General features: G+C 50.9%; 1 protein-coding gene across 3 annotated transcripts; it reads left to right on the forward strand.

Moving 5' to 3' along the window:
• Positions 1-6,858: 6,858 nt before the first annotated feature.
• On the forward strand, positions 6,859-26,685 carry CNNM1 (cyclin and CBS domain divalent metal cation transport mediator 1). Of its 3 annotated transcripts, none has more exons than XR_003532366.1 (13): positions 6,865-8,435; positions 18,283-18,426; positions 18,976-19,116; positions 19,395-19,564; positions 19,760-19,859; positions 20,020-20,085; positions 22,972-23,034; positions 24,001-24,158; positions 24,370-24,547; positions 24,881-24,994; positions 25,080-25,192; positions 25,474-25,601; positions 25,933-26,685. XR_003532366.1 is itself a non-coding variant. In XM_027672249.1 (13 exons), the coding sequence occupies exons 1-12, from the start codon at positions 6,926-6,928 to the stop codon at positions 25,551-25,553; spliced, it is 2,841 nt and encodes a 946-aa protein (XP_027528050.1). In that variant the 5' UTR covers positions 6,869-6,925; the 3' UTR covers positions 25,554-25,601; positions 25,933-26,685. The 3 variants fall into 3 exon arrangements, 1 of the variants encoding a protein (XP_027528050.1); XM_027672249.1 differs by having other exon boundaries at positions 6,869-8,435; positions 25,076-25,192; XR_003532367.1 differs by lacking the exons at positions 24,001-24,158; positions 24,370-24,547; positions 24,881-24,994; ... (1 more) ...; positions 25,474-25,601; positions 25,933-26,685 and having other exon boundaries at positions 6,859-8,435; positions 20,020-22,776.
• The last annotated feature ends 357 nt before the right edge of the window (positions 26,686-27,042 follow it).

The raw sequence follows: 27,042 nt of genomic DNA on the forward strand, positions 1-27,042 counted from the left end.
GCTGTACCAAACAAACCTCCATTAGGCTGGGAATGATAAAACAGGCTAGACAGCCCTTAAAAAAAAAAATCATCATGTCTTTGATTCCCAAGATATCAACCATGTCTGTTTCTGCAGTGCTGTCAAGTAAATCTGAGTTATGGATGCTCTAAAAGAAGCCAGCAAGGAGAAAATTCAGCAAGTGAAAATTAAGAGCGTTATCCATACTTTACAAAAACACACTTTTTTTCCAGACTCTTAAGCTCCTTCCCTGTACTACGCCATGACAATTTCTGAGAAAAAGAACAAGACCAGTGAATGTGGTAAAGCTGTGGTCATCAGAGCATGACAGATTCTTTCTATTAAACTTTTTGCTCTTTCTACAGTGCAGTGTCCATCATTTTCACCACAAGAGCCCTAATGTCTGGAATGCAACCTCCTAAAATTGCCAGTGCCTCAAGGTGGGTGTCACACAGTCTAAACTCCGCTGCTGAAACCATTTTCTGGCATGTTTATGTATCACGTCTAACCTGATCAAACAGGCAGAGGACAGTTGCTTGATTTAATACAGTATCCACACATTGCTCTTTAATGCAGGTGACCTGGGAAGTTCTGTAACAAGCAAATACATCTGTCTGAGCTAGAAGGACTGGCTAGCTAGGGAGCTCAGCCACAGCAGGAGGAAAGGAAGCCTACTGAGAGAGCTTCCTCCCTCCATACGTGCGAAAGGCAAGGCATCGATCAAAACCAACTGCCTGGTCAGGAAAAGCACAGTTGGCAATGTTGTCTTTGCATTTTTGCCAGCATGAAAGGAACACAAACTGGCATTTCCAAATCTAGCCATAGGAAAACAGAACACGTTCCTTTGAGAGTCAGTCCTGTACTCACTAGCAGCACAATTAAGAAACCTGTAAAAAATAAAAAAGGACAGGGACAGAAAGAAGGCAATGACCCCATAAAGACTGTGAGTGTGGGCTCTCCCTAGCTGGGAGGATGAAACAGAGTTTTAGGCAGCTACTGAACAATGAATTTTTTTTTTTTTTTTTTTTTTTACTTTTTGTAACTTAATTTCCAGTTCTGTGAGAAGTTAGATACCATGTACTGTGCTAGACTAAACAGCATTTGCCGTTTTCCTTAATCTGCCTTATTGTTTTCCTTTATCTGCCTAATTTGATGCATGGTCTCAAAAATACTCTGACAAGCCCAGGGTACCCTGGTCCTGCAGATTTGTCTGTGGAGAGAACTTGTGAGCTCCCAAAGTGTTCATCTCCCAACAGGATTTTTAAGGTACTTGAAAAACTGAGATGCACTATTTCCATAAAGCTTTGGAAACAGCTCTGGGGGTGGTCAAACCAGGTGCCATCTCAGCAGACAGAAGTCCCCTTTGCCCAGTGCCTTTTCAGCAAGCAGAAAAAAACAAAAAAAACACCTCAATGTACAACACCACCCTTGCACAGAGAATGCTCTTTGGCTCCTAAACTTCTCTGTACTCACTAATGGCCAGGTTTGAATTCACTTTTGTCTTTCATATCTTGAGAAGCAGCAAATGTCGCAGCAATTTGTCACAGTCAAAGAGATACCAAGGGAAAACACAACAGTAAGACCAGGGCTCTGCAGTGCTCTGAAGACCACAATAGCCTCAGAAACATTTTCCTCAGACTGAGCCCAGCCCTGAGGAGCAGAGAAATGTGTAGAATTATCCCCATTTCACATCATCATGTGAAAAAGAAAGAGCAATGAATATAAGAATGAATGCAAGCAAGCATTTATCCCACCATCTGGGAGGAGATGCTAGATGTGAAGGAAGAGGTAATACAGGGGGGATGGTAAAAATTGACTGAGACCTTCTATTTTTCTGGGGGGATGCAGCAAAAATGAAGGAACCAGACATGAGAAATAGATCAGAGAGGGGAAATAGGAAGATGGATGAAGTGCAAGACTGGAGGAGCAAACGAGTCAATTCTGAAAAAGAGGAAGGAACTATGTGCAGAAATCAACGAGGAGATGGAGCTCAGGGGAAGAAATAGCAGCCAAAGTGATCTCAAATCAGAGATGCTGCTGGAGTGAGAGAGACAGAAAAGAATTGGAATATTTCAGGCAATAAGAAAACTGTAAACCTCTGTCCTCTGTATGTATTTGAATATGGCACCTCTGTCACCAACTCTATTCAGACAACTGAACATGGCCCTGCTACAAAGACAGGAGAAATCAGCTATGCCAAAGCTGCGAACTGTTGGCTTGCATTAGAGAAATCAGAAGCAACACATGAAACAGAGCTAGAGAGCAAGAGGAGGAACCACTGAAAACCATGTGTCATACCTGAAAATCAGACAAGTAGATGAAGTAGAAACAAAGTGAAATGCCAGCAGTGTAAACACAGTGAATGCCCAGAAGGAACCCAGGAGATGAAGAGGGTCAGAAGTGAGCACTACTGAATGAGGGGAAAAGGCCAGCAGTACATCACTGAGCTGTACTCATGGAGGGAGGAGGAGACAGGCTGATGCTGGATAGACTTTAAAACAATACTCTGCTTCCATTGCCCGGCAAAAGCTCTAAAATAAATCCAGAAAAAGCATTCCTCTTTCTGCATAAATTCCACAGCCCTTACAACAACACAGCCTCACCTCAGCACTGCTTTAGGGCTGACATGTCTGCAGAAGTGAGGGGGGAAGCACAGAGTCCTTAGCCCAGGCACAGTAGCCTATTGCCCAGAAGAAAACTGCATGGAAAGTTCATATATTCATAGCACAGACATGTTTGTCCTTTCTACGACAAGCAGTTGGGTGTTGCCTTCTCCTTCGACAGTTTCCCTTCTGTTAGTCCTTTAGTAACAGCAACATGGAGAAAGCTAAAAATAAAGCTATATAAGCAATGTAATAGGCATGCAATTGCATGTCTATTTTCTTTGAAAAAATGATGCTCTATTTCCTGTTCAATGGAAACTACAGTTTGATGTTACAACTATTAGCTCTTGACCAAATGCAGAAATTTGACTGAAACAATGACATTTCCCCCTGTATTTACTATTACCATATGTCACTGATTATACATTTAAGTTGCAAAAATGAATTAAATTTCATGGCTTCCTTGAGCTAGACTCTCTTGGAATGGACTGTCTTTTGTTATTAACCGAAATGCTTGGAAAACAGTTTCAAACAAAACAGCAGACTTTTGGTATCATTTCAGGAGAAAATTGGTTATCACAAACCAAGCGCTTAACACATCATCATTCAGAAGGCTGGGTAAAACTTTCCAAAGCTGCAGCAACCATGGCCAGGATAGAGAAAAGGGGTTAATTGAACACCACTGACTCAGAGATGGAAAAAAAAGAAAAAGAGAGAAAAAAGAAAGACACTGTTTGAAGCTCCCTTGCCTGGGGTCTTATTCCTTCTGCCTCAGAAGTTATCATATATCCCACATCACAGTGCTTATTTCACTTATTTAGGGAAAGTATCTTCTCTAAGCTGGCTACAGAGCATTAGTGACAGTCACATTGCACATATGTTCCAGGAGAAGCCAGCCTTCTCCCAGCTAGATTTCTTCCTGTTTTCTAAGGGAAAAAAAGAAAAATCTATTTTTTTGTTGTTGTTGTTACTCCTTCTGTTTCCCATCATGATTTGGATTGCTAACATTTCTATCCCCACTAGCAGTTCCCCGGTGGCTTCTGGCTCTTTTCTAAAGGACCAGCAGACAGCAGAGCCCCTGGGCTCCCATCAACCAGGAAGGAAGCAAATTGCAACCCACAGCCTCTCAGATTCTGACTTCAGACCTTAAAGTCAAGGTGATGTAAGGAGACTCTAGTAAATTCCTCACATCCATGCTTCCTTCTTTCCCCAGGTCCTGTCTGGACCTGCACAGCCAGAGCTGGAAGAGGACAGCAGTGACTAGAGAAGCCACCTCTGCAGGGGTTGTGGATGTTGCAGGCTGTGACACACAAGCTGCAGAGGGAGCTCAGTGGTGGCAGATATATGTAAAGCAGAACCTGAGCAGTGCTGGTGAGTGAGAATAAGGTTGTCATTCCTAACTGAAGACTTAAGGAGGAACAGGTAAAAGAAGTAGGGTTCAGCATAAGAAAAGGACAGATATGCTGTGCTTGCTGAGGACTCACCAGGCAGGATACAGACAGGACAGGCCTCAGTGAGAACCTTGCAATTCATGTCATACTTTGCCAAAGACTCAATCAATTGAGCATGTGCTAAAGCTTAGTTTGTTTTGTCTTACTTGGAACTTTGGAAGATATTTCCTATCTTGACTCATTGAACATGCTCCAACCACACACCTGCAACTTCTGGAGTGCATCCTCTCAGCGAGAGGCTGGCTAGCACGTCATCACTTATGCAGGGCAAATCCTACTGAAAGCACATCAGACCACAGCTTTCGCACCAGTTTACTTTTACATGTAGCACATGTAAGCTAACATCTGGCAAGAACACAACTATGTCCTGATCGAGATGGAGCTCATAGCAACAGATGGTGTTTGATACTGCAGGACCAGAGTGGTTCTACCCCTAACTGAGCATTATTTCTCTTTTGCATTTTTACACCCTCTGGCCACATCTTTTTCAGAGTGGATCTATTGTCACTATGGCTTTGCAATCTCCTCAGGACCACATACCATGCTCAACATTGCAGGTCACTGCCTAGCCCTAACATCCAGGTGATTGAGGCACGTCAGCGCATGAAGCAGGGTGCTGATGCAAACATTATATTGTACATCAGTATAACAAGAGGTTACCAATATCCTGAACCAGAGAGTGCCTCCAGTGCAGGAGGAAACTTTCTCTCCAGGCATACAGTAGCTCTGCCCGCAGGCACACAAGCTGCACCAGTAGTTAGCAATCTAGCAAGCAACATCTGCTGCCTATTTCGGGGTAAAGGATGGAAAAGCCAGCACAGAGTAGCCCTCAGTGCCACGTCTTCAAGACAGAGTTTCCTCCTAAAGGGAAAAGCATTCAGAAAAGGAAAACCAGCAATGAAATGAATGTTACTGTGATTCTGGTAGATACAAGGTGCGACCAACCACCTCTGCAGCTTTACAGTTACTGTCCAAGATTTTTTTTTTTGCCAGAGCTTTATTTTGCCAGTAGAAGTGCGGAGAGAGATTGCCACCTTGTGGTCCCTCCTCCTGCAGTGCCATGTTTTTTTCCCACTTGTACTAGCCCAGACTAGTGGTTTCCAAAGTGCTGTCCGAGGACTTCTAGGGACAAGGGTACTATGGACAAGAATACTTTCCAAGTACTTAATTAACTAAAAAAAGCAAGCCTGTAATTTACAGTCTTAAGGTCCTATACTGAGTAACTTATCACCAGAAAACCTTCCAGGAATCTGACCCGCAAGTTAATAAATATTATAAAATTAATATGTATGGCACGGGTAGACAGTTTCCAAACAGCAATACAATTCTGCTATGGCAGTGATGCACAAAAAGAGACCATCTTTACAATATTCTCAGCACCAAGAAATCTGCTAGAAATTCAGGCCTGATGACAGCCTGCCATTGCTAAAATTTGTGATGATCTTAGACAATAGTTCCCACAGGGTCCTAATAAGGAAGGAGCTATGTCCTCATCCCCACTGCCTTGCAGATAGGAAGGCAGGAGCAGACTGTGCTGGTCCCTAGTCACTCCGGGTACTGCTTAGGGCAGCTTGTGAGATCTGTTCCTCAGGTAGTATAAGTTGGGGTAAGGTCTGCAAAAGTAGGTTACCAGTTGGCTCCTCCATAAATCATGCCCAGGTAGAGCACTAGGCAGTACCAGTGGAACAAAGGGGGAGTTAGAAAGTGGAAGATCAGCCAGAGCTTGTGAAGCAGCACACAGCCCCGGTGAGCATCCAGTGAATTTATCCCAGAGAGGGGGAAGATTCCCTCCTAACACGGCAAGGAGCACAGATCTCCCTGATAGCTTTTCATGCCTGTCTGCCTGCTGGCATACTGACACAGAAAGTGACCTATTTTCATGGATGTAATAATGAGTGAATAATTAGAATTTTTGAGCGCTTTCTTTTCCTCTGTGACGTTTTCTGACTAGCTTCCTGCTTGGCCACTACTGAGCCTGTTACAGTTGTAAGTAACTGACTCTTTTCCAGTTCCCCAGCCTCGTTTCAAGGTTGTCGTGGATGCTGGTCCAGGGAAGACACAAAAGTTTCAACAGTTCCTAAGTGCATTCTTTAGCATATACTTCTGAAGCCGATAAACCCTGGCAACATTCCCCATCAGGTCTAGACATGACAATAAATGTAGTTACAGTGTGGTACATTTGTTTCCTATCAAAACCGCAAATCTAAAGACTATCTGCCCCCATTAAAGGAAACAAACAAACAAACCAACAAACGAAGAAACACTACCACGGGAAGAAGGTATATGAATTCGAGCTGAAAAGCTGACGAGTTGGGCCTTGGCAGATAACAGAGGGAGGCTGACTGCAAATCCCAGTTCTAGACACTGCTGAGAGAAGTCCTTCAGCAACCCCCGACCACAGTGCAAAGAGGGACGCCCTCGCACCGCAAACGTAGCCAGTGTACCCGGGATGACACCGGGAACCAGCGTGGCCGCAGGTGGCCAGGGCAGAGCTCACTGCTCGGGACCGCAGCCCACTCTAGCTGCCAGAGGTGGGGGCTGCCCCGTATCCCCGGGAGTGGGCTCTGGGGCAGGCCCGCCAGCGTCGCACCAGATGCGGAGGAAGAGCGCGGTGCCGCCCAGGATGCTCCCGCACGGCCCGTGCGGGGCGGGTGGGCGGACGAAGCGCTCGGTGCTCCGCGCAGTGTCCCGGTAGGCAGCCCCCCTCCACCGGCCCCTCCCGCCTGGGCACCGCAGGCCGGCTCCCGGTCGCACGTGGCGCGGCGGCTGCCCGCCCCCCGGCCCACGTGTGCCGCCGCCGCGCCGTGCAGAGCCGGCTCCCCGCTGCAGTCCCGGGGCGGCGGGCGGGCGCTGCGCTGCCGGCACAGCGGTATGGCGGCGGCGGGCCCGGGGCGCGGCGGCAGCGGCGGCGGCTGGGGCCGGAGCCGGGGCGCCGTCCTGCTGCTCTTCTTCTCGCTGTCGCCGCGGCCGCCGGCCGGGGCCGCCTGGCTGCTGGGGCTGCGGCCCGAGGACACGACGCCGGGCCGGGTGTCCCTGGAGGGCGGCGCGGTGCAGGCGGCGGAGGGCAGCCGCTTCCTGCTGCGCCTCTACTTCCAGCCGCCGCCCGAGGGAAACGGCAGCCGCGGGCCGGCGGGGGAGCGGGAGCCGCGGCTGGTGTTCATCGAAGAGGCGGCGGCGGGGAGCACGGCGGCGCGGGGCCCGGCGGAGCGGTGCCGGGAGCGCAGCGCCTGGGCCTCGGACGTGGAGGTGGTGGGGCCGCTGCGCTCGGGGGGCGCGGCGGGATCGGCGCTGGCCGAGGTGCGGGTGCGGGAGCCGCGCAAGGGCGAAGCAGCGGCGGCGCCGGGCGGGCGGGTTTTCTCTCTGTGCGCCTGGGACGGGCGGGCCTGGGCGCACCACGGTGCGGCGGGAGGCTTCTTGCTGCGGGTGCAGCCGGCTACCCCGGCGCTGGGCACCTGGCTGCTGCCGCTGCCCGAGGAGGGCTGGCTGCGGGCGCTGGGCGCCCTGCTGCTGCTGGGGCTGTCGGCGCTGTTCAGCGGGCTGCGCCTCTCGCTGCTCTCCCTGGACCCGCTGGAGCTCCGCGTCCTGCGCAACAGCGGCTCGGCCGCCGAGCGGGAGCAGGCGCGGCGGGTGCAGGCGGTGCGCGGCGGCGGCGGCACCTACCTGCTGTGCACTCTGCTGCTGGGGCAGGCGGGGGCCAACGCGGCGCTGGCCGGCTGGCTCTGTGCCTCGCTGCCCGGCGGCGGGCCGGCGGTGGCGGCCGGCGGGCCCCGGGGAGCACCCTGGCTACCGGTGGTGCTGTGCGCCGCCGCCGTGTTCCTGGGCGGCGAGGTGCTGCCCTACTCGGTCTGCTCGCGGCACGGGCTGGCCATCGCCTCCCGCACCCTCTGCCTCACCCGGCTGCTGATGCTGGCCGCCTTCCCCCTCTGCTACCCGCTCAGCCGGTTGCTGGACTGGGCACTGCGACAGGAGCTCAGCGTCTTCTCTACGCGGGAGCGGCTGCTGGAGACGCTGCGCGCCGCTGGCCCTCACGGAGACCTGGTGCGGGAGGAGTTGGCCATGGTGCAGGGCGCGCTGGAGCTGCGCACCAAGGTGGTGGAGGATGTGCTGACGCCGCTGGCGGACTGCTTCATGCTCCGGGCCGATGCCGTGCTGGACTTCGCCACCGTCTCCGAGATCCTCCGTTCTGGCTACACCCGCATCCCGGTCTATGAGGGTGACCGGCGCGACAACATTGTCGACCTGCTCTTTGTCAAGGACCTGGCCTTTGTCGACCCCGATGACTGCACTCCCCTGCAGACTGTCACCCGCTTCTACCGCCGCCCGCTCCACTGTGTCTTCAACGACACGCGCCTCGACACGCTGCTTGAGGAGTTCAAGAAGGGTGAGGCCGCCGGGCCACCACCTCCCGGGCTCCCCCTGCACCCCTCTGCACCCCCAATGATTTCCAGGTCAGCAGCCCCCACGGGCATCCCTGCGTGGCCTCCTGGCAGGATGCTGCAGGTACCAGGGATGCTGGGGGGAGTTGGGCCCTGCATGCACTGGTGTGGCGATGACCCTGCTGTCACCTGGTGGAAGATCCTCAGGTGGATTGAAGGCCTGCAATGCTGGTTGTACCTGTGATGTTATGGAGCCTTTGACCTCACACGTTGCTGGCTCAGCAGGTGAGCCTGTCCCACAGGGCTCATGTCTCTGCAGGAGTCTGGTACCATGGGCATGGTGCCTGCCTTGCACCCTTGCCCAGGCAAAGCAGCATTCGCTGTGCTGTTCTGTGCGGAGGAGTTTATGACAGGAAATCACATCTCATTACTTTGCTTTCACATTTTCAGCTTAGCAGTGAGAAACAGGTTTAAAAAGTGTTTCTGTGTAAGTGGTTTAAAGGCAGAAGAAAAGCCTAAGCCCTTAGAAGGAGATGTACTTTTTTTTTTTGCAGCTGTGACAGCATTCATAATGCAGCAGCTGCCAGCAGCCCCAGAGATGCTGAGAGCTGTATTTCATTAACCATACCTTGAGAATACGCACAGCATGTGTTTTGCCCTCCCACTGGGAATTGTGTTTTGCCGCGTTACTCGGTACGTCATACTGTGGTGAGTGAGTCTTTAAGAAATGGCTGCAGCAATGACATGCTGCATTATGTAATGCAGGAGGGCAGCATTTGGCTCCTGGGCTGCCTGGGGCTGCTCTGCCGCAGGCAGAGCTGGTCATGTGAGAAAGGCCACCCTGGTCCACTCCAGATACAGAGAAAGCCTCTCTGTGAGTCATCTCCGTGCTCTTTTTTAGAGCTGGGAGGAGGAGAGGATAGGATTTTTCTCGTGCACTGGGAAAGTGATCATCAGATACATGCAGGTCAGCATCTCCTCCGGAGATGCTCAGCTGTGTCCCCATGACTGCTCAGGATCAGAGGCAGAGGACTTTAGTGTGGCATGCACCACTTGCCCTCTCTGCCCCTCAGCAGGACTGGAGACTTCCAATGGTGCAAATCAGCAAATTCCTGGGCTTAATATAAGACTGTTAGCAAAACCATTGGGATTGCTCTCTGAGTTGCAGCATTTGTCTCTCCTCTTCCTAATTCCTTATGCGCTTCACAGTTCCTTAACTGTGTCTTCCTGCATGACACCACAACTGTACTGAAGTTCAACTGAGGTCTCTGCTACCTCTCTCTTGTCTAAAGATGTCAGATGACTTTGGCACCCTCTCCCTTGGTCAGCCTCTCCTGCAATTTATCTGATTTACTTTGATATACTTCTCCCTCCAAATTTGTTCTGGTACCCTATGGATCAACAGACCTGTAGAAATGGACTTGTGGTTGCTTAGCTCCCTGCCTTTTGCTTGCTGTCCTCTCTGCCCTCCTTAAACAGAGGTGTTCTGTGTGTGCCGCTCCCTGAGCTCACAGGTACACTAACAAGCCTTGCTATCCGCCCTACACTTTTTCATGCTAGTCTTCATCTCAGATGAAGATGATCCATCCTTTAAGTTTGCTCCATTAAACTCTTGGCATATCACTTCAGACTATTCTTCCTTTACATCTGCCTGCCATTGTGGCCTTCTGGAGTGTTTTGCTGCAGCCCCTATTTAGAGCTCTCCCTGAAACTTTTTTCCGTTCCCACCTCACTTCTACCTGTGTTTTCTAAATTAACGTCTGAAAAGCCTTGCTTCTGGTCTTAGTATGTAACTCATCATGGCGTTTAGCAACTCCAGCTCTTCCCCCAGATGTTATTCTCCAAGTGTTGATGTTCTCTTCTAATTCATCTTTCCCCTATTTGTAGGCATTTGTTCACCCCCAGCACCCTGAGTCTGTAGATAGTCACCTCCCAAGAGCCCAGCACTTAACCCTCCTAAACTCCCTTTTCCCAGTTCCAAATACAGGTTCTCGTGCTGGCTCCTGCACTGTGACAGATGTTTGCTTCCAGCTGTCTTCAGCCTCATCCACTGCTGTGTCAGCCCTGTTCACTTGACCACTTAATTTCTAAAATAAAGATTTCCCATTTGTAATTAAGAATCTTCATCACTGTCTCCTTTTCTGTGTCCGTTTGAATTATGGTGAAGTATTTTGTTTGATCCAATCAAGGTTGCTTTCCATGGCCAGGTCTTCTGTGACATCTCCACTAATTAGAAAGTAGGCTGATTGCTTGTTGGCTCAGCAAGTGCTTAATGAAGGCATTAATCACTTTGTACATTCAAGGTGCCTGCAGGACAGCAAATGCTCCCACTGATAAGGCCCCGTCTCCTTCTAGGAAATTAAAGTCTCTGGTAAGGATGGGTATTCATAACCATCTTCAGGTCCTTATGTCCTTGACAAGCCTCTAGAGAAACCTTGCCAGCTTTTCTTTCCATCTCCTGTGATTAACTCAAACAGGTTTTGTATCCTTTATTTATTTTTATTATTACAGTTTTTGTACAAAATACCCATAACATTTTATATCTTTCTTTCCTGGATAGCAGTGTGTACTTCTGATCTGTTTCACGAATGATTAATGTTCTGTCACATCCACTATACCAGTAATGTCAATTTTTGCATAATGTATAAGTAACACAATTTCACTGCCAGAGCTCCTTGCCACAGTACACAAATCTTTGTTCTTTCTTACTGAAAATGTCAAGGGATTATTAAATACAGCACTTTGGGACTCTTGCTCACACCTCTGGCAGCACTTTCATTTTCTGTCTCTTCTCCTACTCACCAGTATCACACTATTATTCTTGTTTACCTGATGCATTTCTTTTCTCTCACTGTTCTATCCTAGCTATGAAGATGATTGGCTTTTTTTACTCTCTAGTCTTTTATAGCAGGGTTTGAAGGGAAGTTTTCCTTCATTTGTTTCTAGGTATGCTCACACTAACCTCATTCAAGCTCAGTTCCATTAAGATGCATTGATGTTTGCTTTGATTTTAATCCATAGACGAGTAGCAAATTCCCTTTCCCCCAGCAGGACTTTCTGTAGAAGGGATTACCTTCCATGGATGTGTAGCATCAGCTTTCCAAAACATTTCAATTGGTATGAAATAGTAGCCTACTCTTCAGTAGCACCAAGGGAGCTAATGGCCAAGTGTGGTTATGGTGCCCAAGAACAGCTGTGAGCTCCTGTTTGACAAAACCTGGCCCCTGCCCCATCACAGCAGAACTGGTCAAACTCTTCTAATCTGCCTCTTCACAACCTTGCTGCTGCTGCCATTGTTTGATATCTCTTTTGGCACTAGTTCCTGCAGAAAGATGGTTAAATTGGAGGTCCTGATGGGAACTGGGAAAAACCCAGAGAAGGCTGCAAACAGCAGCAGAGGGGAGGTTTGGCCTGCTAGGGAATAGTTTGGACTTCAGCCCACAGCCCAAAAGAGGAGGGCAGCCGCAAAAACTGTATTGAGAAACAACATCACAGCAGTGTGAGACAGGTTCAGTTGAAGAAAGGAAATACTTGTGCTAGAAGATGGTTTTGACTTTTATCTTCTCATCAAAAGTCAGCAGAAATAACGAGGTCTGGACACCCAATTCCCTATCTTTTCAGGCAAGCTAGACAGGGTCTTTATAGAAGGCATACATAGTTGTGCAGCATTTACATAGAAGTGCTACACAAAATGTGTCCCCCCTTTGCTAAAAATAAGAAAATACAAGCCAGTATAGTAATTTTGCCACCCGCAGCCAAGTGAAAGAAGATGAAAATACTGAAGGAGTGAAAAAACTGGGAGACAATTTCTTGGCAATTTGTATTCTTACATCTCAGAGTACCTGGCTTTATTCTAGGCTCCCAGGAGAAAATACCTAGTACACCAGAGAAATAACTGCACTGTATTTAGCAAGCTAAAGCAATGTAGAGGAGCAGATGAGCTTCCTGTAGGATAAACCTCACCTTGGGAATGTGGAGCTAGAATGAAAGGTTTATACATTCATTCAGTGTGAAATGCTGTGGGTGGTGCAGTCTGTTTCTCCTCCATCCCTAAAAGATAACCAAGCAATGCGTGTTGCAGCTTCAGTCCTGTGATATAACTCCTCATGGGGACCTCTTCTGTGAGGTCCACCTCCTTGTTCTGTAGTGCCTTTGGGAAGTCATAGTCTTACCGCTTCTTCAAGTTGTTTATGGGTTTTGTTGACTGATTTCCTGGAGAATTCTATATACAGCAGTGTCACATTTCAGCAAGTAACTTTCCTCTGTCAGAGGAACAGTAGAAGTTTGCACTTACGTTTGTTTTCCTGCAGCAGGGCAGAGGCTGAGCTGCAACTCAAATTAGCCTTCTGTGGCTTGGTGTCTTTTAAGAGTTACTAAAAATAAATTCCCAAAAAACCCCAAACTTTCAGGCTTAGCACAGAGAACAGCCTGTCCTGTGGGGAGGATAGCTCTGCCCTGGAGTTTGTCTTTGCATTTCAAAATGCTCCACAGCCTACTAGACTTCTGCAAGTTGAATGTAACTGAAGAAGGTGCTTACACTTGCCAGGAACTGGGGTCAGTACCATTTCATCTGCTTTTTGTACTGTCCTTCTGAGCCTGTAGGAATTGCAAGCACACAGCGTTGTTTCAAATTTAACTTGGCCTTCGAGAGATTTAGTTATAATGTTATAGCTGCTATTCTGGGCACCTTGATGGGCTGAAGCAATGACCTCCTTAGGCAGTTGTATGGGTTAAGGAGCCAGTTTTTACCCAGGAAATATCCCCTACACATCCAGGCGATTGCCAGGCTGAGAGTGAGTGAGCTGCTGATAGACAAAAAATTATTACAGTGTCTCATGATGCAACTCTACCTGAAACATTACTGTGCATTACCCCCCAAGCTGTGCTAAATCTTACTGTGTAAACCCTGGGCTGCTCTATCCTACTCCAATAAGCCCAGGAACAGGCCTGCTCCGAGGAGGTGTTCAGCAAATCAAGAGGGAGCCTTGTCCTTGGGGAAGAGGGCAACCCACCACCCATCTCCCTCTTGGGAGCTGTCAAAGGCACCTTCATACTGAGCTGTGGAAAAGAATAAAATGGCCAGTTACAGACACAAATGAAAACAGTTTTGCATTGGGTCTTCAAAAGTTTTTTAGCCTGAGAAAGCCCCGGCATCCTTTTAGGCTTCCTTGGGCTCCAAGTAACATGCAAGGGGACCTGCCATTTGTGGGCAGGCAGAGTCATACCCAGGAGGTCAGAACCCTGTTGCACAGCAGATGGAAGGTGAGGCTCCATGTCCCCTTGAATCTCCCCCTTACCCTCCTGGTCTGCTTTGTCAATGGTAATTGATCAGCTAGTCCAAATATTCCACCTTTTTCACTGTTTTCATTAGGATTAGGAAAAGCACCAAAGCAGAATATGAGAAAGGCTACAGAGAGATGTAAGCAGGTGAAATTCTTGTCTCTGAAGAAGGTCTGGATTAGATTAGGATTTACGGTTTTCCCTTCGCATAGCTCTGATTCCTGTAGAGCTGGGAGACCCTGCAGCCCTCTTGGTTATTTCCCCCCTGTTTATGTGTAGATGTGCAACTCCTCAGGCTTGTGGTTTCACCCTTGGTGCAGAGTCGTGATAACACATGAGCACAGTCACATACACATTTCCAGTTCAAGAAGTTCAAGTCAGAGTCCCCACTTATTTCAGGTGCAGGTCTGCAAGGGGGCGCAGAGATGCTGACAGCCCCTGGCCCAGACAAGAGCTCTGAAAAACAGCACACAGAAAATAGATTTCAGTTACATCATGGTTGTTTCACAAATCGACCTTATTTAAAAATTACTCTCTTTTTTTTTGCCTTCCATTTTGTAGCTGTAAATGGTTCACGGCTTGTGCCTGTACCTTTGATCTCCTAGTAACAGCTTCAGATCATACCATAAAATTTATGAAAATGAATTTCATGCTCAGAATGTTCATCCCATGCAACAAGAGACAAGGCTAAAACATCTTTAACATTCCTCTGGCAGAGCACCTACATAAAAAAATGATAAAGAAGTAGTCTGGGCTATATTTGCAGCCAACAACACTTTCTTTCCCAGAAGTAAAGGCATTTCCATGTGTTCAGACCATGTTCTCCCATTGGGGAGGATGCTTTGAGGTGGATCTATGAGCCTAAGGTCATTTAGGTGCCTACGAAAAACAAGGCTCCTAAAAATGGGCATAAAAGCTGTAGATATCTGTTCAGATGCTTGCTCCATCTGGAAGCTCTCAGCTGTTTATATTAGCTCTGTAATTTAGCATTTTGAGGCATTAACTTTCCACTGAAGCTGTTGTTTGAAAAGAGCAGATTTCATGTAGCTCATAAAGAATTTAGTGCAGTTGTATCCCATGCTGAGCAGACACTTAATCACCTATAGACTTCCTGTGCAAGAGTAGTCCTGCAGAGGCTGGCGGAGCTATTCGCACAAGAGAAGTTAATTGCCCATTTGTTCTAGCATTTGGCAAACCAAGGCTTTGATTCTCAAGTGTTTCACTGTGCTTTCCTGCATCAGCGATAGCCCTGTAAAGTTCACATGTGACAGCTTGCTAGTGGGGAGGCAGCTCACCCTTATAATTCATCTCATTTGAGCTATTAGGCAGTTGTTACAATAGCATGGGTTTTGGGGTCAGTTTTATAGATCTTAAATCTGTTTTAGATCAAGTTTGGGGTTTGTTTAAATTATTTATCTCCCTCTTGTGCTCCCACTGAGGCTGACCTGCAGGGTAATGGCTGCAGAGGAGAATGTGACCCCTCTAGTGTCTCCAGGTCTGTCACTCCGCCACCTTCCCTCAGACATTGCTTCCTCAAAAAACTGTGCAGATTCTGCCCCTGTACAAGTGTAGCAGCTCCCAGGGCTGGGCAGAGGGATACAGCTGAGCTTGGCAGCATCACCCAGGAGGAAGCAAGCCATGACCATACAGCCAGGGCATCTGCAACCCCTCCACTCAAATTTATCAGGTCAAAATTTATAGGATCTGTTAAAAAACGGATGGGAGGAGATGCAGAACCCAGTTGGGTCAGAATGGGGGTGGGGGGCACGACTTTGCAAACAATCTCACGTCCCTCAGGTGAGAAATTGGGGCAAATCAGCCCTTTTCCAGAGGGGACCAGCTGGGAGCAGCACTCATTTGCAAGGGCTGGGACTGGGATCCAGGGCTTTTTGTGACACGGATACCAACTGGCCAGACATGGGCTGGGATTAGCTCACTTGGCGTGGGAAGTAGCAACCACATGAACTGCAACAATTTTCCACTGCTGGGTACCTGCTCCATCTCTAATGTTGGTGTTAGCCTGGAAACTTAAACCTGGGGGTTTATAGTATGACTACAAGTGTTTATTTTCTGTGAAAATAAAGAACTCTTGAGTGCTCTAACAGCCCTTCTGGCTCTACCCCCAGCACGGTGAAACCGTGGGGTCTCCTTCCAGGCTAACAGTTCTGGCTTATTTCTAAATAATCTCGTTTGCTGCTACGTGAACATGGAGCTGGAATCACATTTCTCTGAGGCTGCTCTAGTGTAAATTACAGTGTCGATGTAGGTGTTTGGCCAAAAAAAGAATTGCCTCCATCACTCTCTGACTGCCTTTAAGTAGCACCTAAGCTTTTTGTAAGGGCTTGGTGGTTTTGGGTTGCATGTAAATGTCATTAACAACAAGCTTTCAGCCAAAAGAAATAACTCCTCCTCTCTCCTTGCTCACCCGAGGAGCTGCAGGAGACCAGATGGCCCCAGTGCTTGGGAGCAGAGTTTGGCAAAGGAGACATTTTCAAAAGCTGGACTTTGCTAAGATGAAACGTAGCTGTTGCTGCTGTCTTGCAGCCAACTCCGCTGCTTTTTTCTTTTTAAGTGCTGTGTTACTTTATTACCCACTGAAGAGACAAGATGCACAAACCTATGTATGAAAGGAGTGAATATCCCAGTCCAAAGAACATGCTTAAATTTCAGTGCCCCAAGGCTATTGATTTGGGTTTTTAAAGTGCATCTCAGTGCTACTTACCGCAATGTTATGTTCTTGTTTCTAAATCTGTAGGCGTGGGAGGCAGCGAGCTGCTCTCTGAAATCTTGCAATAAAAGCTTGGTATGAGGAGGAGGGAATTTGTACTGTGGAAAATGCCCAAGATTTGCTGTGAGAAATGTATAGTGCTGATCTTAGGCTGAGAAATGTCATTTGGTCGTCTCAGATCCAGGGCAGGGTTATTTGAAGGTCGCATGGTCCCCAGCAAGATGTGTTTGTGGGACTGGCAGGCTGCTCTGGCTGTGCTTGTCCCTGTACGTCTGTGGGGACGAGCCAGAAGGCACTGGTGGGTGAGGAGGGACTGTGCAGCAGGGAGAAGCCCACCCTGTTACATCTTTATGTATAAACACTGTGCACATCTCCTTGCCTGGAGCAGCATCCGAGCTTGCTGGGGCTGGTTTATGGGAGAAGCAGAGGCAGCTGCACAGCAGGGGGGACTTGCTCCTGTTGTGGGTGACCTTTGCTGTTCAAGGAGCTCAGCTCTGAGCCCATGGGGAAAATAAGATGTTTGCAGCTTTCCAGAGGTCCCTGCAGTGCCCATGGTATAGCTGGATTTGTGCAGGCATTGCAACAGTAGACCCCAGGGATGAAAAGCAAACAGAGGGAAGTTGTTGGCTGTGGTACTGATAAGGACGCTTTTAACTTAAGTAAAACCAGGGGTTCAGAACTTGTGTGCACTGCTGAGCAGTGTAGGAGCCACAGGGGCAGTAAGAAAACCAGTGCAGTTCATTGGCAGGTCCAAGAATACATTTGAGCTAAAAACCCAGAAGTTGTTTGTGGCTTGGAAGTTGGGTTCTAGTCAAGATGCTGAGCAGGAGCATAAATCAAAGCAGTCAGTAAAGGAAGGGAGACGTTGAAGAAGTCAAAACAGCTTACAGAGGGCTGGACATGCTAAAACAAATAGAAATGTTTCAAGTATGCCAAAAACAAGAAGCTTGAGAATGTGTCAGCAGATCTGCCAGCTTACAAGGGACAAGTGAGGAAGCTAAAACTGTGATTGAGGAACACTGCAACTTCCAAGCAGGAGTCACCGTCATTGCAGCTGAAGGTCCTGGTCCCACTCTTCTTGTTTAAGGTAACAGAGAAGAGATGCTGTCAGGGGCAGGGCTTGGAGAAAAAGTTCAGGTACAAGCTGATGGTTTGAAAAGTGTTCAGTGTGTGTACCCAGATGGTTCACCCAAGAGTTCTGCAGGAGTTGGGCTGAAAGCTGCAAACAAACATACATGTTTCTGCATTAAAACCAGCTGCTGTTCGAAGGAGCCAGAGGCTTTGCCTGTATTTGAAGAAAAGCCTTAGGATCAGTCTAGACAGTGATGGATAGAAAGATGAGGGGGAGATGTTCCTGGCAATTTAATAGGAAAGATAATTAGCAACAGAATGACAAAACACCAGGAGGATGAGAGAAATCAGTAGAGCCCAAGAACACATTCACATTTCTATGTTGGAGAACGTTGTCCCATTGCTCTGTTAAGAGTTATCTCATGCCAATGAAGCTGAGGGTAAGTAAGAAGCAGCTGGTATAATGTACACTTAATTCCTGCACATGAGGCTGTCAAAGAGTGACTCACAGCCTTGGTAAAGAAAGCAAGTGGCCCTAAAAAAGAGCCTGTGACATCTACATATCGGCCTGGGTAGCAGCAGGCCTGTTAGGCTGGGCTGCGTGTCCAGCACTTCCCCTTGGGTTAGGGCTGTTGGGGTGATAGTGTCTGCTTCTGAGGTTTGGCTGTGATCTGTGCCTCCCACCAAACCCCATCCACCTGCCCACCCACCATGCTGGGGACACCTCTCACCAGGGCTGGATGTCTCACTGCCACTCTGCTCTCCCCCTGCAGGAAAGTCCCACCTGGCCATCGTGCAGCGGGTGAACAACGAAGGGGAAGGAGACCCATTCTACGAGGTGATGGGCATTGTCACCCTGGAAGATGTCATTGAAGAGATCATCAAGTCCGAGATCCTGGATGAGACGGATCTGTACAGTTAGTGTCCCAGAGCAGCTACTGCGGTTGCAGGAGCCAGGGTGGGAGCCGTCACAGACAGACAGACATGTGGGTAGGAAACAGGCCAGAGCAATTTGTGGTCCTTCCCCAGAGCAATCACTGTCATGGTGGGAAAGACAAGAATGATGGAGTGATGCTAGCCAGGTGTTAGGGAGTCTTGAATGCTCAAGGTAGAGAAGCATCAGTAACTGGTGGCTGGACAGGGCTTGACCCTGGGACATGTATATGAAATGCCCATGGGTGGTTCCCAAACTCTTTTGCAACTCTGGGTGATGCATCCAAGCCAGGGAAACCCAAGACTTGTTCCTGAGGAAGAAGTGTGTTTCACGATCCTGCTCCCTGCCCAGGGAGCTGCTCCCAAGGCTGTGATGCAGAGCACATTTTTTGCTGCTCCATCTGCTGTTCCACAGCAGCCCTACCATAGGGTGCAGCAAGATGTGCCTCTCTATGCATGTGCATGTGACATGGGGCCCTGTGGCTGCAGCAGCTTTGTGGCTGCTGCAGGTGAGTGCTCTGCTCTGCCTGCAGCGGACAATCGGAAGAAGGAGCGGGTTCCCCACCGGGGACGCAAGCCCCAGGATTTCTCCATCTTCAGGCTGTCAGAGAGTGAGATGAAGGTGAAGATCTCCCCACAGCTCCTCCTGGCTACCCATCGGTTCATGGCAACAGGTACGCTTGCCCTTGTGCCAGCCCTCCAGCTCCCTGCAGCAGCACCAGCCCTGCAAGGCATCCCTAAGCTATTCCTGCCTCAGCCTCCCCTGATGAGCAGTTTTCACCTGCCTGGACCCACAACCTGGTCATCCCACCAACGTGGCTCTGCCTTTGGCTGCTCTCTGGGCAATGGGGTGTTGAGGCTGCAGGAGGGGGCCATGCAGCTCAGAGGATGAGGGGTTCCTGGCAGCCCCAGACCTGCTGAGCATAGCATGCATGTGTTGCCTCCCCTCTAGAAGTGGAGCCTTTCAAGTCCCCCTACCTCTCTGAGAAGATCCTGCTGCGGCTCCTAAAACACCCCAATGTAATCCAGGAGCTCAAGTACGACCGAAAGAACAAGAAGGCAGCAGAGCATTACCTCTACCAGCGCAACCGCCCCGTCGACTACTTTGTCCTCATCCTGCAGGTGCCTGGAGCAGTGGCAAGCAGAGGGTGGGAGGGGGTGGCCCCATTTTCTCCTTACCACCTCGTTCTGGGCTGCTTTGGCCAGTAAAGATGCCCATGCTCTTGTATGGGACAGCAGGGGTCCCTGCAGCCCTAGGTAGGACAGTGGTTAGGAACATGGGATGCCTGTCTGAGAGGGTTTTTATTCTCCTTTCAGGGGAAAGTGGAGGTGGAGGTTGGCAAGGAAGGACTGCGGTTTGAGAATGGAGCATTCACTTACTATGGTGTCCCTGCCATCATGGCTGTCGTCTCCTCAGGTGAGGCCTCTGCAGTCTCCGTTTGGCCCTGCCTTTGATTCAGCAGCATCCATGGAGGCTAAGTCAGCTGGTGGCTGGGGGAAGGGGCTGGCCGTGGGGTGGGGTGGCCCTGCTGCCAGATATGGGGCAAGTGGGAGCCCTTTCTCTTCTATTCCCACAGCTCCAACTGTTGTTTCAGATAATGATGTGCGAAAAGTGGGAAGCCTGGCTGGATCCTCCTTCCTATGTAAGTATTTCGGGACAGGCTGGGGCCCTAAAACCTCTCCTCTGAAGCACTGGCTGGCTGGAGGAGGGCTGGTTTTTCACCCTGTGCAGAGCAGCTTAGACTCTATGCTGAGGTCATCCCTTAAAGAGCTTGGCAGAGAAACAACATGTTAAGGAGCTGATGCAGCAAAGTCCCCACAGAGGGAGTTTGAGGTCCCTTTGAAGTTTCTACTGTGTGCTGGATCTCTGCAGGTGGGTCCCAACATGGCTCGTGCTGCAAGGGGCCCTGCCCAAGGGTGGCAGCATGCTCATGCCAATGGGAGCAGTGAACCCTGGGACCCTGGGAGCAGTAAACCCTGTGACTTCTCACATGGTTCTTCTAAGTCTCAGCGTGACATCTCTGGACCCATTTGCATTCCCAAGGCTCAGGGCATGAGATGAGCATAGGTCCCACACTGGGGGAATGGGAGCTGCTCGGAAATTGTAAAGGTGTGTCAATTTACCTGTGGGATGTTTGCACGTGGTGGTGGTAAATTAGCTGAGTTGGTGCCCCAGTGCTGATAAATTCCCTGCCTGAAGAAGCAGATCCTCTGTTTGCAGAAGTTAAGAGGGAGCTCTGATTAGGGGAGACTGTGAGGTACCCCCTTCTTTGCTGATCACCCCTGCAAATATTTAGTCCCTGGTGGCTCAGGAACAGGTTGAGGTGCTACCCACCCCCAGTCCATCACATCCCTCATCCAAACCCCAGATGTTGCAGTCAGATCTGCAGTGCTGATGGTAAACCAAGATGCTCTTGGTGCCTAATCAAAACAAGAACCCACTAAGTTTAACCTTTAGGGAGGTGTAAAGAGGAATGGGATTGAGAGAACAGGGGAAGTCCCTTGGGGCAGGTGACTTACTCTGGTGAGTACCAGTCTTTGTGCAGCTCTAGGATTCACCTATTTTCTGCAACTTGATTTGCTTCCATTCAAAGTCTGGCTCGTGGACTGCTGTATTAACCCCTCAGTGCTCATTCCTGCTTCCCCATGCGTCCACAGTGCACTCAGTTTGGACAGAGGAAATCAGTGAAGTGGTTGATGTTGCTGGGTGGCCCAATGCCCCCATGTCCTGGGTGATGGTACTCAGGGCCCCACTGGGGCTCACGCAGGCCACAGGCCACGGGCCAGGCAGGGCTGTGTCAGCTGTGTCAGTGCAGCCGTGCATATCTGCCGCGCCGCCTGCCAGAACGCTGCCGATCCCCATGCTCACATGTGACAGTGTCACAAGATGTTTTCTGCTGTGCAGGCATCCCTGCCTGCCATGGGACATATGTGGCATCACACTCCTGGCCAGCAAGGAAGCAGGCTGGGAAGCAGAGGTGACAGGGCATCTCCCTTGTCAGGCTGGCATCCTCCTTCCTCCTGGAAGGAAAGCCCAACAGAAATGAGCGTGAGTAGTGTATCACAGCTGAGAATTCTGACATTAACCCTTGAGCATTTAACAGTTATTAATTAACTGTTGTTATGCAACTTTTTTATCGACAGCTGATCTTTGGCATTGGTGCCCTGTGGTGACAGATGCTGGGGGAGGGTTGGATGGTGACAGCAGGCAGTGAGTGCTGGTGGTTATCAACTCGTCCTTTGCCCCCATCTGGACAAGTTTGTTTGGGGCAGTGCTTCATGGTGGTGTCTTTTTTATTTGCAGAAGGTTTTTATTTGGGGGAGGACATGGAACAGGAGTTACTGGGGAAGATCAGAAAATGGGGCTGCAGGGCAAATTTCCTGCAGCAATTTAAAAACATTAATCACAGAGGCAGAAGATGGTTCCTAGAATATTGCAGCCATGCTACAGGCACGGTGGCTGGAGGTAGGGCAGCCAGAGGGCTTGTATCTTCCAGTGCTTTCGAGGCAGGTGCTGGCAAAGAGCAGAGATGAGACACGGGAGAGTGTTAAGGAGTGCACCACTCAGCCTGTGTGTTGGTCTCTCTGTGCTCCCCAGTGGAGCCCTGTACTCTGTACCCTGTGGCATGGCCCAGGGATGCTGTGGAGGGCAGTAATCACAGGGAGGGGGAACAACCTGCCTTGAAATTGTCGCTGCTGCTGTAACCCATGGCAATAAAACATGGAATGTGAGTGTCTGTGATTTACCCTCTTTGTGGCAATGGGTCAGATAGCCCTGAATGCAGGATCCTGGCTTCTTGCAGTTCCTGCAAGGATCAGCCTGCAGTGGGTAGCTCTTCTCAGCATTGCCCCAAGGCTATTGAGACCCAGGGCCTTGCAGGGAACTCCAGGCAGCCTGGCATGAATCCCTTTGCTTTCAAGGGATTCAAGGTGAATCACCCTCTGCCCGCCCCTGCCTGCAGCTGTGGGGCTGGGCTGTTGCAGAGCACACTCCTTCTCTGCCGTGTGCCTGCACACACAGAAGCATCCCAGATGCCAAGCACAGTGACTTACCTTCCTCTCATTTCCCAGGCGGCATAAGCTGACCACAAACTCCCCTGTCCTGGCAGTGGCTGGCAAAGGGTTAGAAAAGGATCCTAGCACTCAGGCAATTGGAGGAAGATGCTTTCTACCCATGCCAAGGCTCTAAGGAGTTGTGTGGCTGTGCAGACAGGCCGGGCAGGAGCTGGTTCTCACCCCCCTAACCTCACCTCCCCTTACTTCATCACAGAGAAGCCTGTTGATTTACAGCATTCAAGTCTGTGTTCCTGCTGTTGTCCCCGTCCTCTGGACTGGTGCACACCTCCCCAGAGTAGGGGGAGTAACAGTAGGGGGGTAAGAGGGGAGGGAAGGGATGCTGGAGAGAGCAGTGGGAGCTCAGCCCAGGACTGCTGGCACATGATTCTTTTTCTCATTCTTCCTCTTGGTCTGTACCCCACCCTCACCTCCCCCTGAGTCTCCTCCTTCCTACCCTGTCCCTCTCTCTGCAGTGCCTGTCTCAGTGTCCCGTACCTTCGCCTTCAGCAGAGGGGACTCCCTGGCTGGCTCTCCAGGTAACAGAGCATGGCTTTGGCCAGGGACCTCTGCATGTGGCAGGCTCTTTCTAGCACCCTGTCCTCAGTGCCCCAAGCCCCCTCCACCCTGCATGCCAGGCAGTGCCAAGAGAGAAGCACCCACAGCACCCCATGCTGGACAGCCCCTCACTGGTTGGAGCATGGGTGGTGACTGGGGACAGCAACCCTCTCCAGTATGATGCAAATCCCAGAAAGAATGGGATGGGGACAAGGGAGAGCCGTGGACAGCTTGGCCTTTCTTTGGTGTGCGCTTTCTGTAATTTTCTGCACTTAACACCTGGGAGTTTTGACTTGCTGCTTTTGATGACGTTACCTGCAGCCCTGCATGTATGCTGCCCTGCTTCCCTTGCTTTCTGGCAATCTGGGTAATAAAAGGGCATTTTAGAAGCAGAGCAAAGTCAGCACAACGTCACCCATGTAAGGAACAAGCTGCCTTTGTTTCCTAATAAATCACTGACTAGACAAAATCTGTCACACTGTGTGTCAGAGGCCATCAATCAACATGAGTGACAAGCCAGCTTGCCATGGCAGCTTCTGCTCCTGATCTGTCAGTCTGGGTGAACAGGAGCATGCCCTCAAAGCAGGTTAAGCAAACACCCATGGGCTGCCAGCTGCAACCAGGAGAAGTTGTGCCAAATGCAGTGCAGAAGGTCAGCATTAGCAAGAGAGCTGTCAGTGACTGGCGGGCAGCAGCCCTAACCTCTGCTGCCAGTGCCAGGTCGGATGCCTGCCTGGTCCCTTTGGTTTGAGAGGCTGGCATGGCTCAGTCTCCACCGACAGCGTGCACCGAGGAGGACCCTGCCACAGGGCCCCTGCCAGCCCTGATGTCCTGGGGAATAGCCACTGGAGGTGACTGGTCCACCTTGGCCCTACACTGGCACTGGGAACCCAAGCAACGCCACGAGTGAGAGTGAGTGTTTGCCTCTCTGCTGTGCCCTCCTGCAGTGAACAGGTCCCCGTCGCGGTGCAGCGGGCTCAACCGCTCCGAGTCCCCCAACCGGGAAGACTATGGGGGCAGCAGCACACAGCTCCACAGCAGCAGCAACAACATCTACACACCCGACTATTCCGTGCACATCCTCTGCGATGTGCAGTTTGTCAAGGTACGGGCTGGGCTGGCAGGGACTGCACCACCCTGGACACACCTGCCCAGGCACCCTCTTGCTCCACAGTGCCCCAGGAGCCTGGTGGGTGCCCAGTGGGTGGTGGGAGTCCCACACTCCTATTGTCCAGAGGTTTGGTGTTGCCAAGTCTCCGGGAGGTCCTGGTGGGGCTTGGTGCCCACTGAGTGGGTGCACGTGTCTGTGTGCCCAGGTGACTCGGCAGCAGTACCACAATGCGCTGGTGGCCAGCCGCATGGACAGCTCGCCCCAGTCACCTGACATGGAGGCCTTCGACAGGGATTCAACCAAGGCCTCGACCGCACGGGGAACCCCACAGACACCCAAGGAGGATCCCACCACCCTCTTGAACGAGAGAAACAATGTCATGTGTGAGTCAGCAGCATTCCTTCCCTGGCACAGGCCAATGCTGGATGTTCCCTGGGGTTTTGTGCTGGGACCCTCTGGCATGATGCACACAACCACCTCTGAGATGCAGTTGCACATGAAGTGGGCACATGGGCGTTTGCACGCACACACCTGTGGACGCTGTTTTGTGCCTGTACGTGCACACAGGTGCTACTGTGCAGACATAATTCCTCATTGCCACGCACTCATGTCCCCCGGGGTCTCTGGTAGCGGAACCTGCTGCTATGGCTGGCATCCTGCCTGCCATGTCCTGCCCCAGGGCACACCACCATCACACCTGCCCTGTGTCCCTGCAGGCAGCCACTCCGAGGGGCTGCACAGTCCCAGCGATTCGGTGTTCCTGCGCATGGAGGGCATCCCCTTCATCCAGGAGGAGCTGGCTGACAATGAGGAGAACAGCAAGCGGCAGAGTGAGTCTGGCTGGGGTACACGAGGGGGGTGGAGATGGCTGTGGTGCCCTGGGGCGCTGCAGCCATGCTGAGCTTTTGCAGACAGTGAGTGCTGCGAGATCGTCCAGGAAGCAGAGTCCGCAGGCAGAGAGGCCGGGACCAGCTCATCCCCGAGCAGCTCTGAGGAGGCGCTGGGCAAGAGGCTGCTGAGATCCCTCAGTGAGTGACTGACCTGGGCAGGGACCACCCAGGGGAGAGCTCTGCCCCGGCACCCCGCTACCCATGTCAACTGCTCCCCAGCCTTGTCCTTGAGACACCCTGCCTGGGGCTGGCATGGAACAGCCCAGTTCCCTATCAGTGCCCCAGCAGCAAGGCAAAACTGCTCCTAGGGCTAGCTCAGGCAGAGCCAGCCACCTGATCCTGGCCCAACCCTATGCACCCCCTGTCCTGAGCACCCTTGGCTCCCAGCACCCCAGCCCTAGGCACCCTTGCTGCTGCAGGTGGGCGAAAGCAGCGGACATCATCGGAGGGTGAGAAGACACCAGAGGAAAGCTCCAATCTCGCCCCATTAATCACCTGAGCAGCAGCGTGGCTGGAGCACAGTGCTGGAGGCCCACGTAGACTGGAGGTAGGAACCTGCTTCTTGGTACAACGTTCCTTCCCCAGCAAATGGGAGGTCCCTCAATTTAAATAGCATAAAATCAATTTTCAAGCAGGAAAGCCCAATGATGTGGTTTGGAGTCCACGTAGGCACACATGTGGGGGGCTGAAGTAGGGTCAAGGGATATAGTAGCAGACTGGGTGCCAGAGACTGAGTGAGACCTTGACTCGTGTTTTCACTAGAAATGTGTGTCTGTATCCCTGAGCCTGGTTAGGAAAGGTGTTGCAAATTTGAGCAGCAGCAGGTCATGGACAGCAAGCTCTGGCCACCTGCACCAGTCTGTGTTTGTGTCTTCCAGGTCTGCAGCATGGGGGTCTCCTGCCATGAGGCTCATGTCCAACAGCAGGAGGTCTGCACTCGCTCGCTGCCTGCCCACCCACTCGTGCCGCCCCTCCCTGCAGGACTTGTGCAGAGCCCCATCCCCAGGCGAGAAAGGATGTGCCCCTGGCAGGGCTGAACCACCCAGACAGCCTGGACCAGTTAGCTGGAGTCCGAGGGCCCTTGCCCAGCTGCTCCCTGGTAGCATCTGGTCTCAAGGAATAGGTGGAAAAAGGAAAGGTGGGGAAGTGTCTGTCACGGTGTCCCTGCAGGCAGAGCAGGGAGGGGCGGCCCAACCCAGAACTGCCCTTAGCGTCATTTACCATCCCCATCCCAGCAAGGCCTGGAGCCCCTTGGTGCTGCACAGATGTTGTCTCCACCATAAGGAGGATGTGCTATTTGGGGGGTGCCACCTGCAGCTCAGGGCCCCAGCACATGTTTGTGCCGTACCTGGTGACTTGCACGCTTGCAGCGCCTTGCTCATGCTGATCATCGACTCAGCCCTGCACTCCCGAGCCCCTGCTAGGCACAGGGCAGGGAGCCCCACTCACTCCCAAGTGCAGACCCCTCCCTGGGGAGGGGCTGCTCCATGCTACATTGGACCATCCTCCTCTCCACACATGCCCACCTGTGTGAGGGAGGCTCGCACCAAGCCTTCGGTTTGGTACAGACCAGTCAGTAGTTTTTGTAGAGGCTGAACGCAACAGGGATATTAAAAGTGATTTTTCCCTGAGCAATGCCATCTCTGTGTCAATGGTTGTAGGGAAAGACGTGCTAACCCCTCCCACCAGGCCAGGCTGCCCTCATACCCAGGGCCAGGGGTGGCTGGAGTAACTGGACTCAGCATCACTGAAGGGAGCAAGTAGAGGAACAGGTCAGCAAGTGCTTCCCAATTTCTCTCCATGAACCTGGGCTCTCTGTCACTCCTGCTGCCAGGAAAGCAACTTGGCATGCAGAGTTACACCACAGCAGTGCAGACAGGGACTGGGGAAGAATAGGAGTTAATATCATGCTATTGCAAACACAATAGTGGGATACACATGCTGGAGTACAGCCTGACAGATAACAACAGAAATCTCATAGTCCACCC

The sequence above is a fragment of the Neopelma chrysocephalum genome, unplaced genomic scaffold, assembly GCF_003984885.1.
Source record: "Neopelma chrysocephalum unplaced genomic scaffold, ASM398488v2 Primary Assembly neopelma1_97390, whole genome shotgun sequence".
Taxonomy (NCBI): Eukaryota; Metazoa; Chordata; class Aves; order Passeriformes; family Pipridae; genus Neopelma; species Neopelma chrysocephalum.

What these genes read in the sequence shown, in the direction of transcription:
- CNNM1 (XM_027672249.1), top strand. Translation starts at nt 6,926, where the DNA reads ATGGCGGCGGCGGGCCCGGGGCGCGGCGGCAGCGGCGGCGGCTGGGGC. An exon ending in CCATCGGTTCATGGCAACAG is followed by an intron (nt 19,117 to 19,394) that starts GTACGCTTGCCC and finishes CCTCCCCTCTAG; the next exon opens with AAGTGGAGCCTTTCAAGTCC. An exon ending in GCGATGTGCAGTTTGTCAAG is followed by an intron (nt 24,159 to 24,369) that starts GTACGGGCTGGG and finishes CTGTGTGCCCAG; the next exon opens with GTGACTCGGCAGCAGTACCA.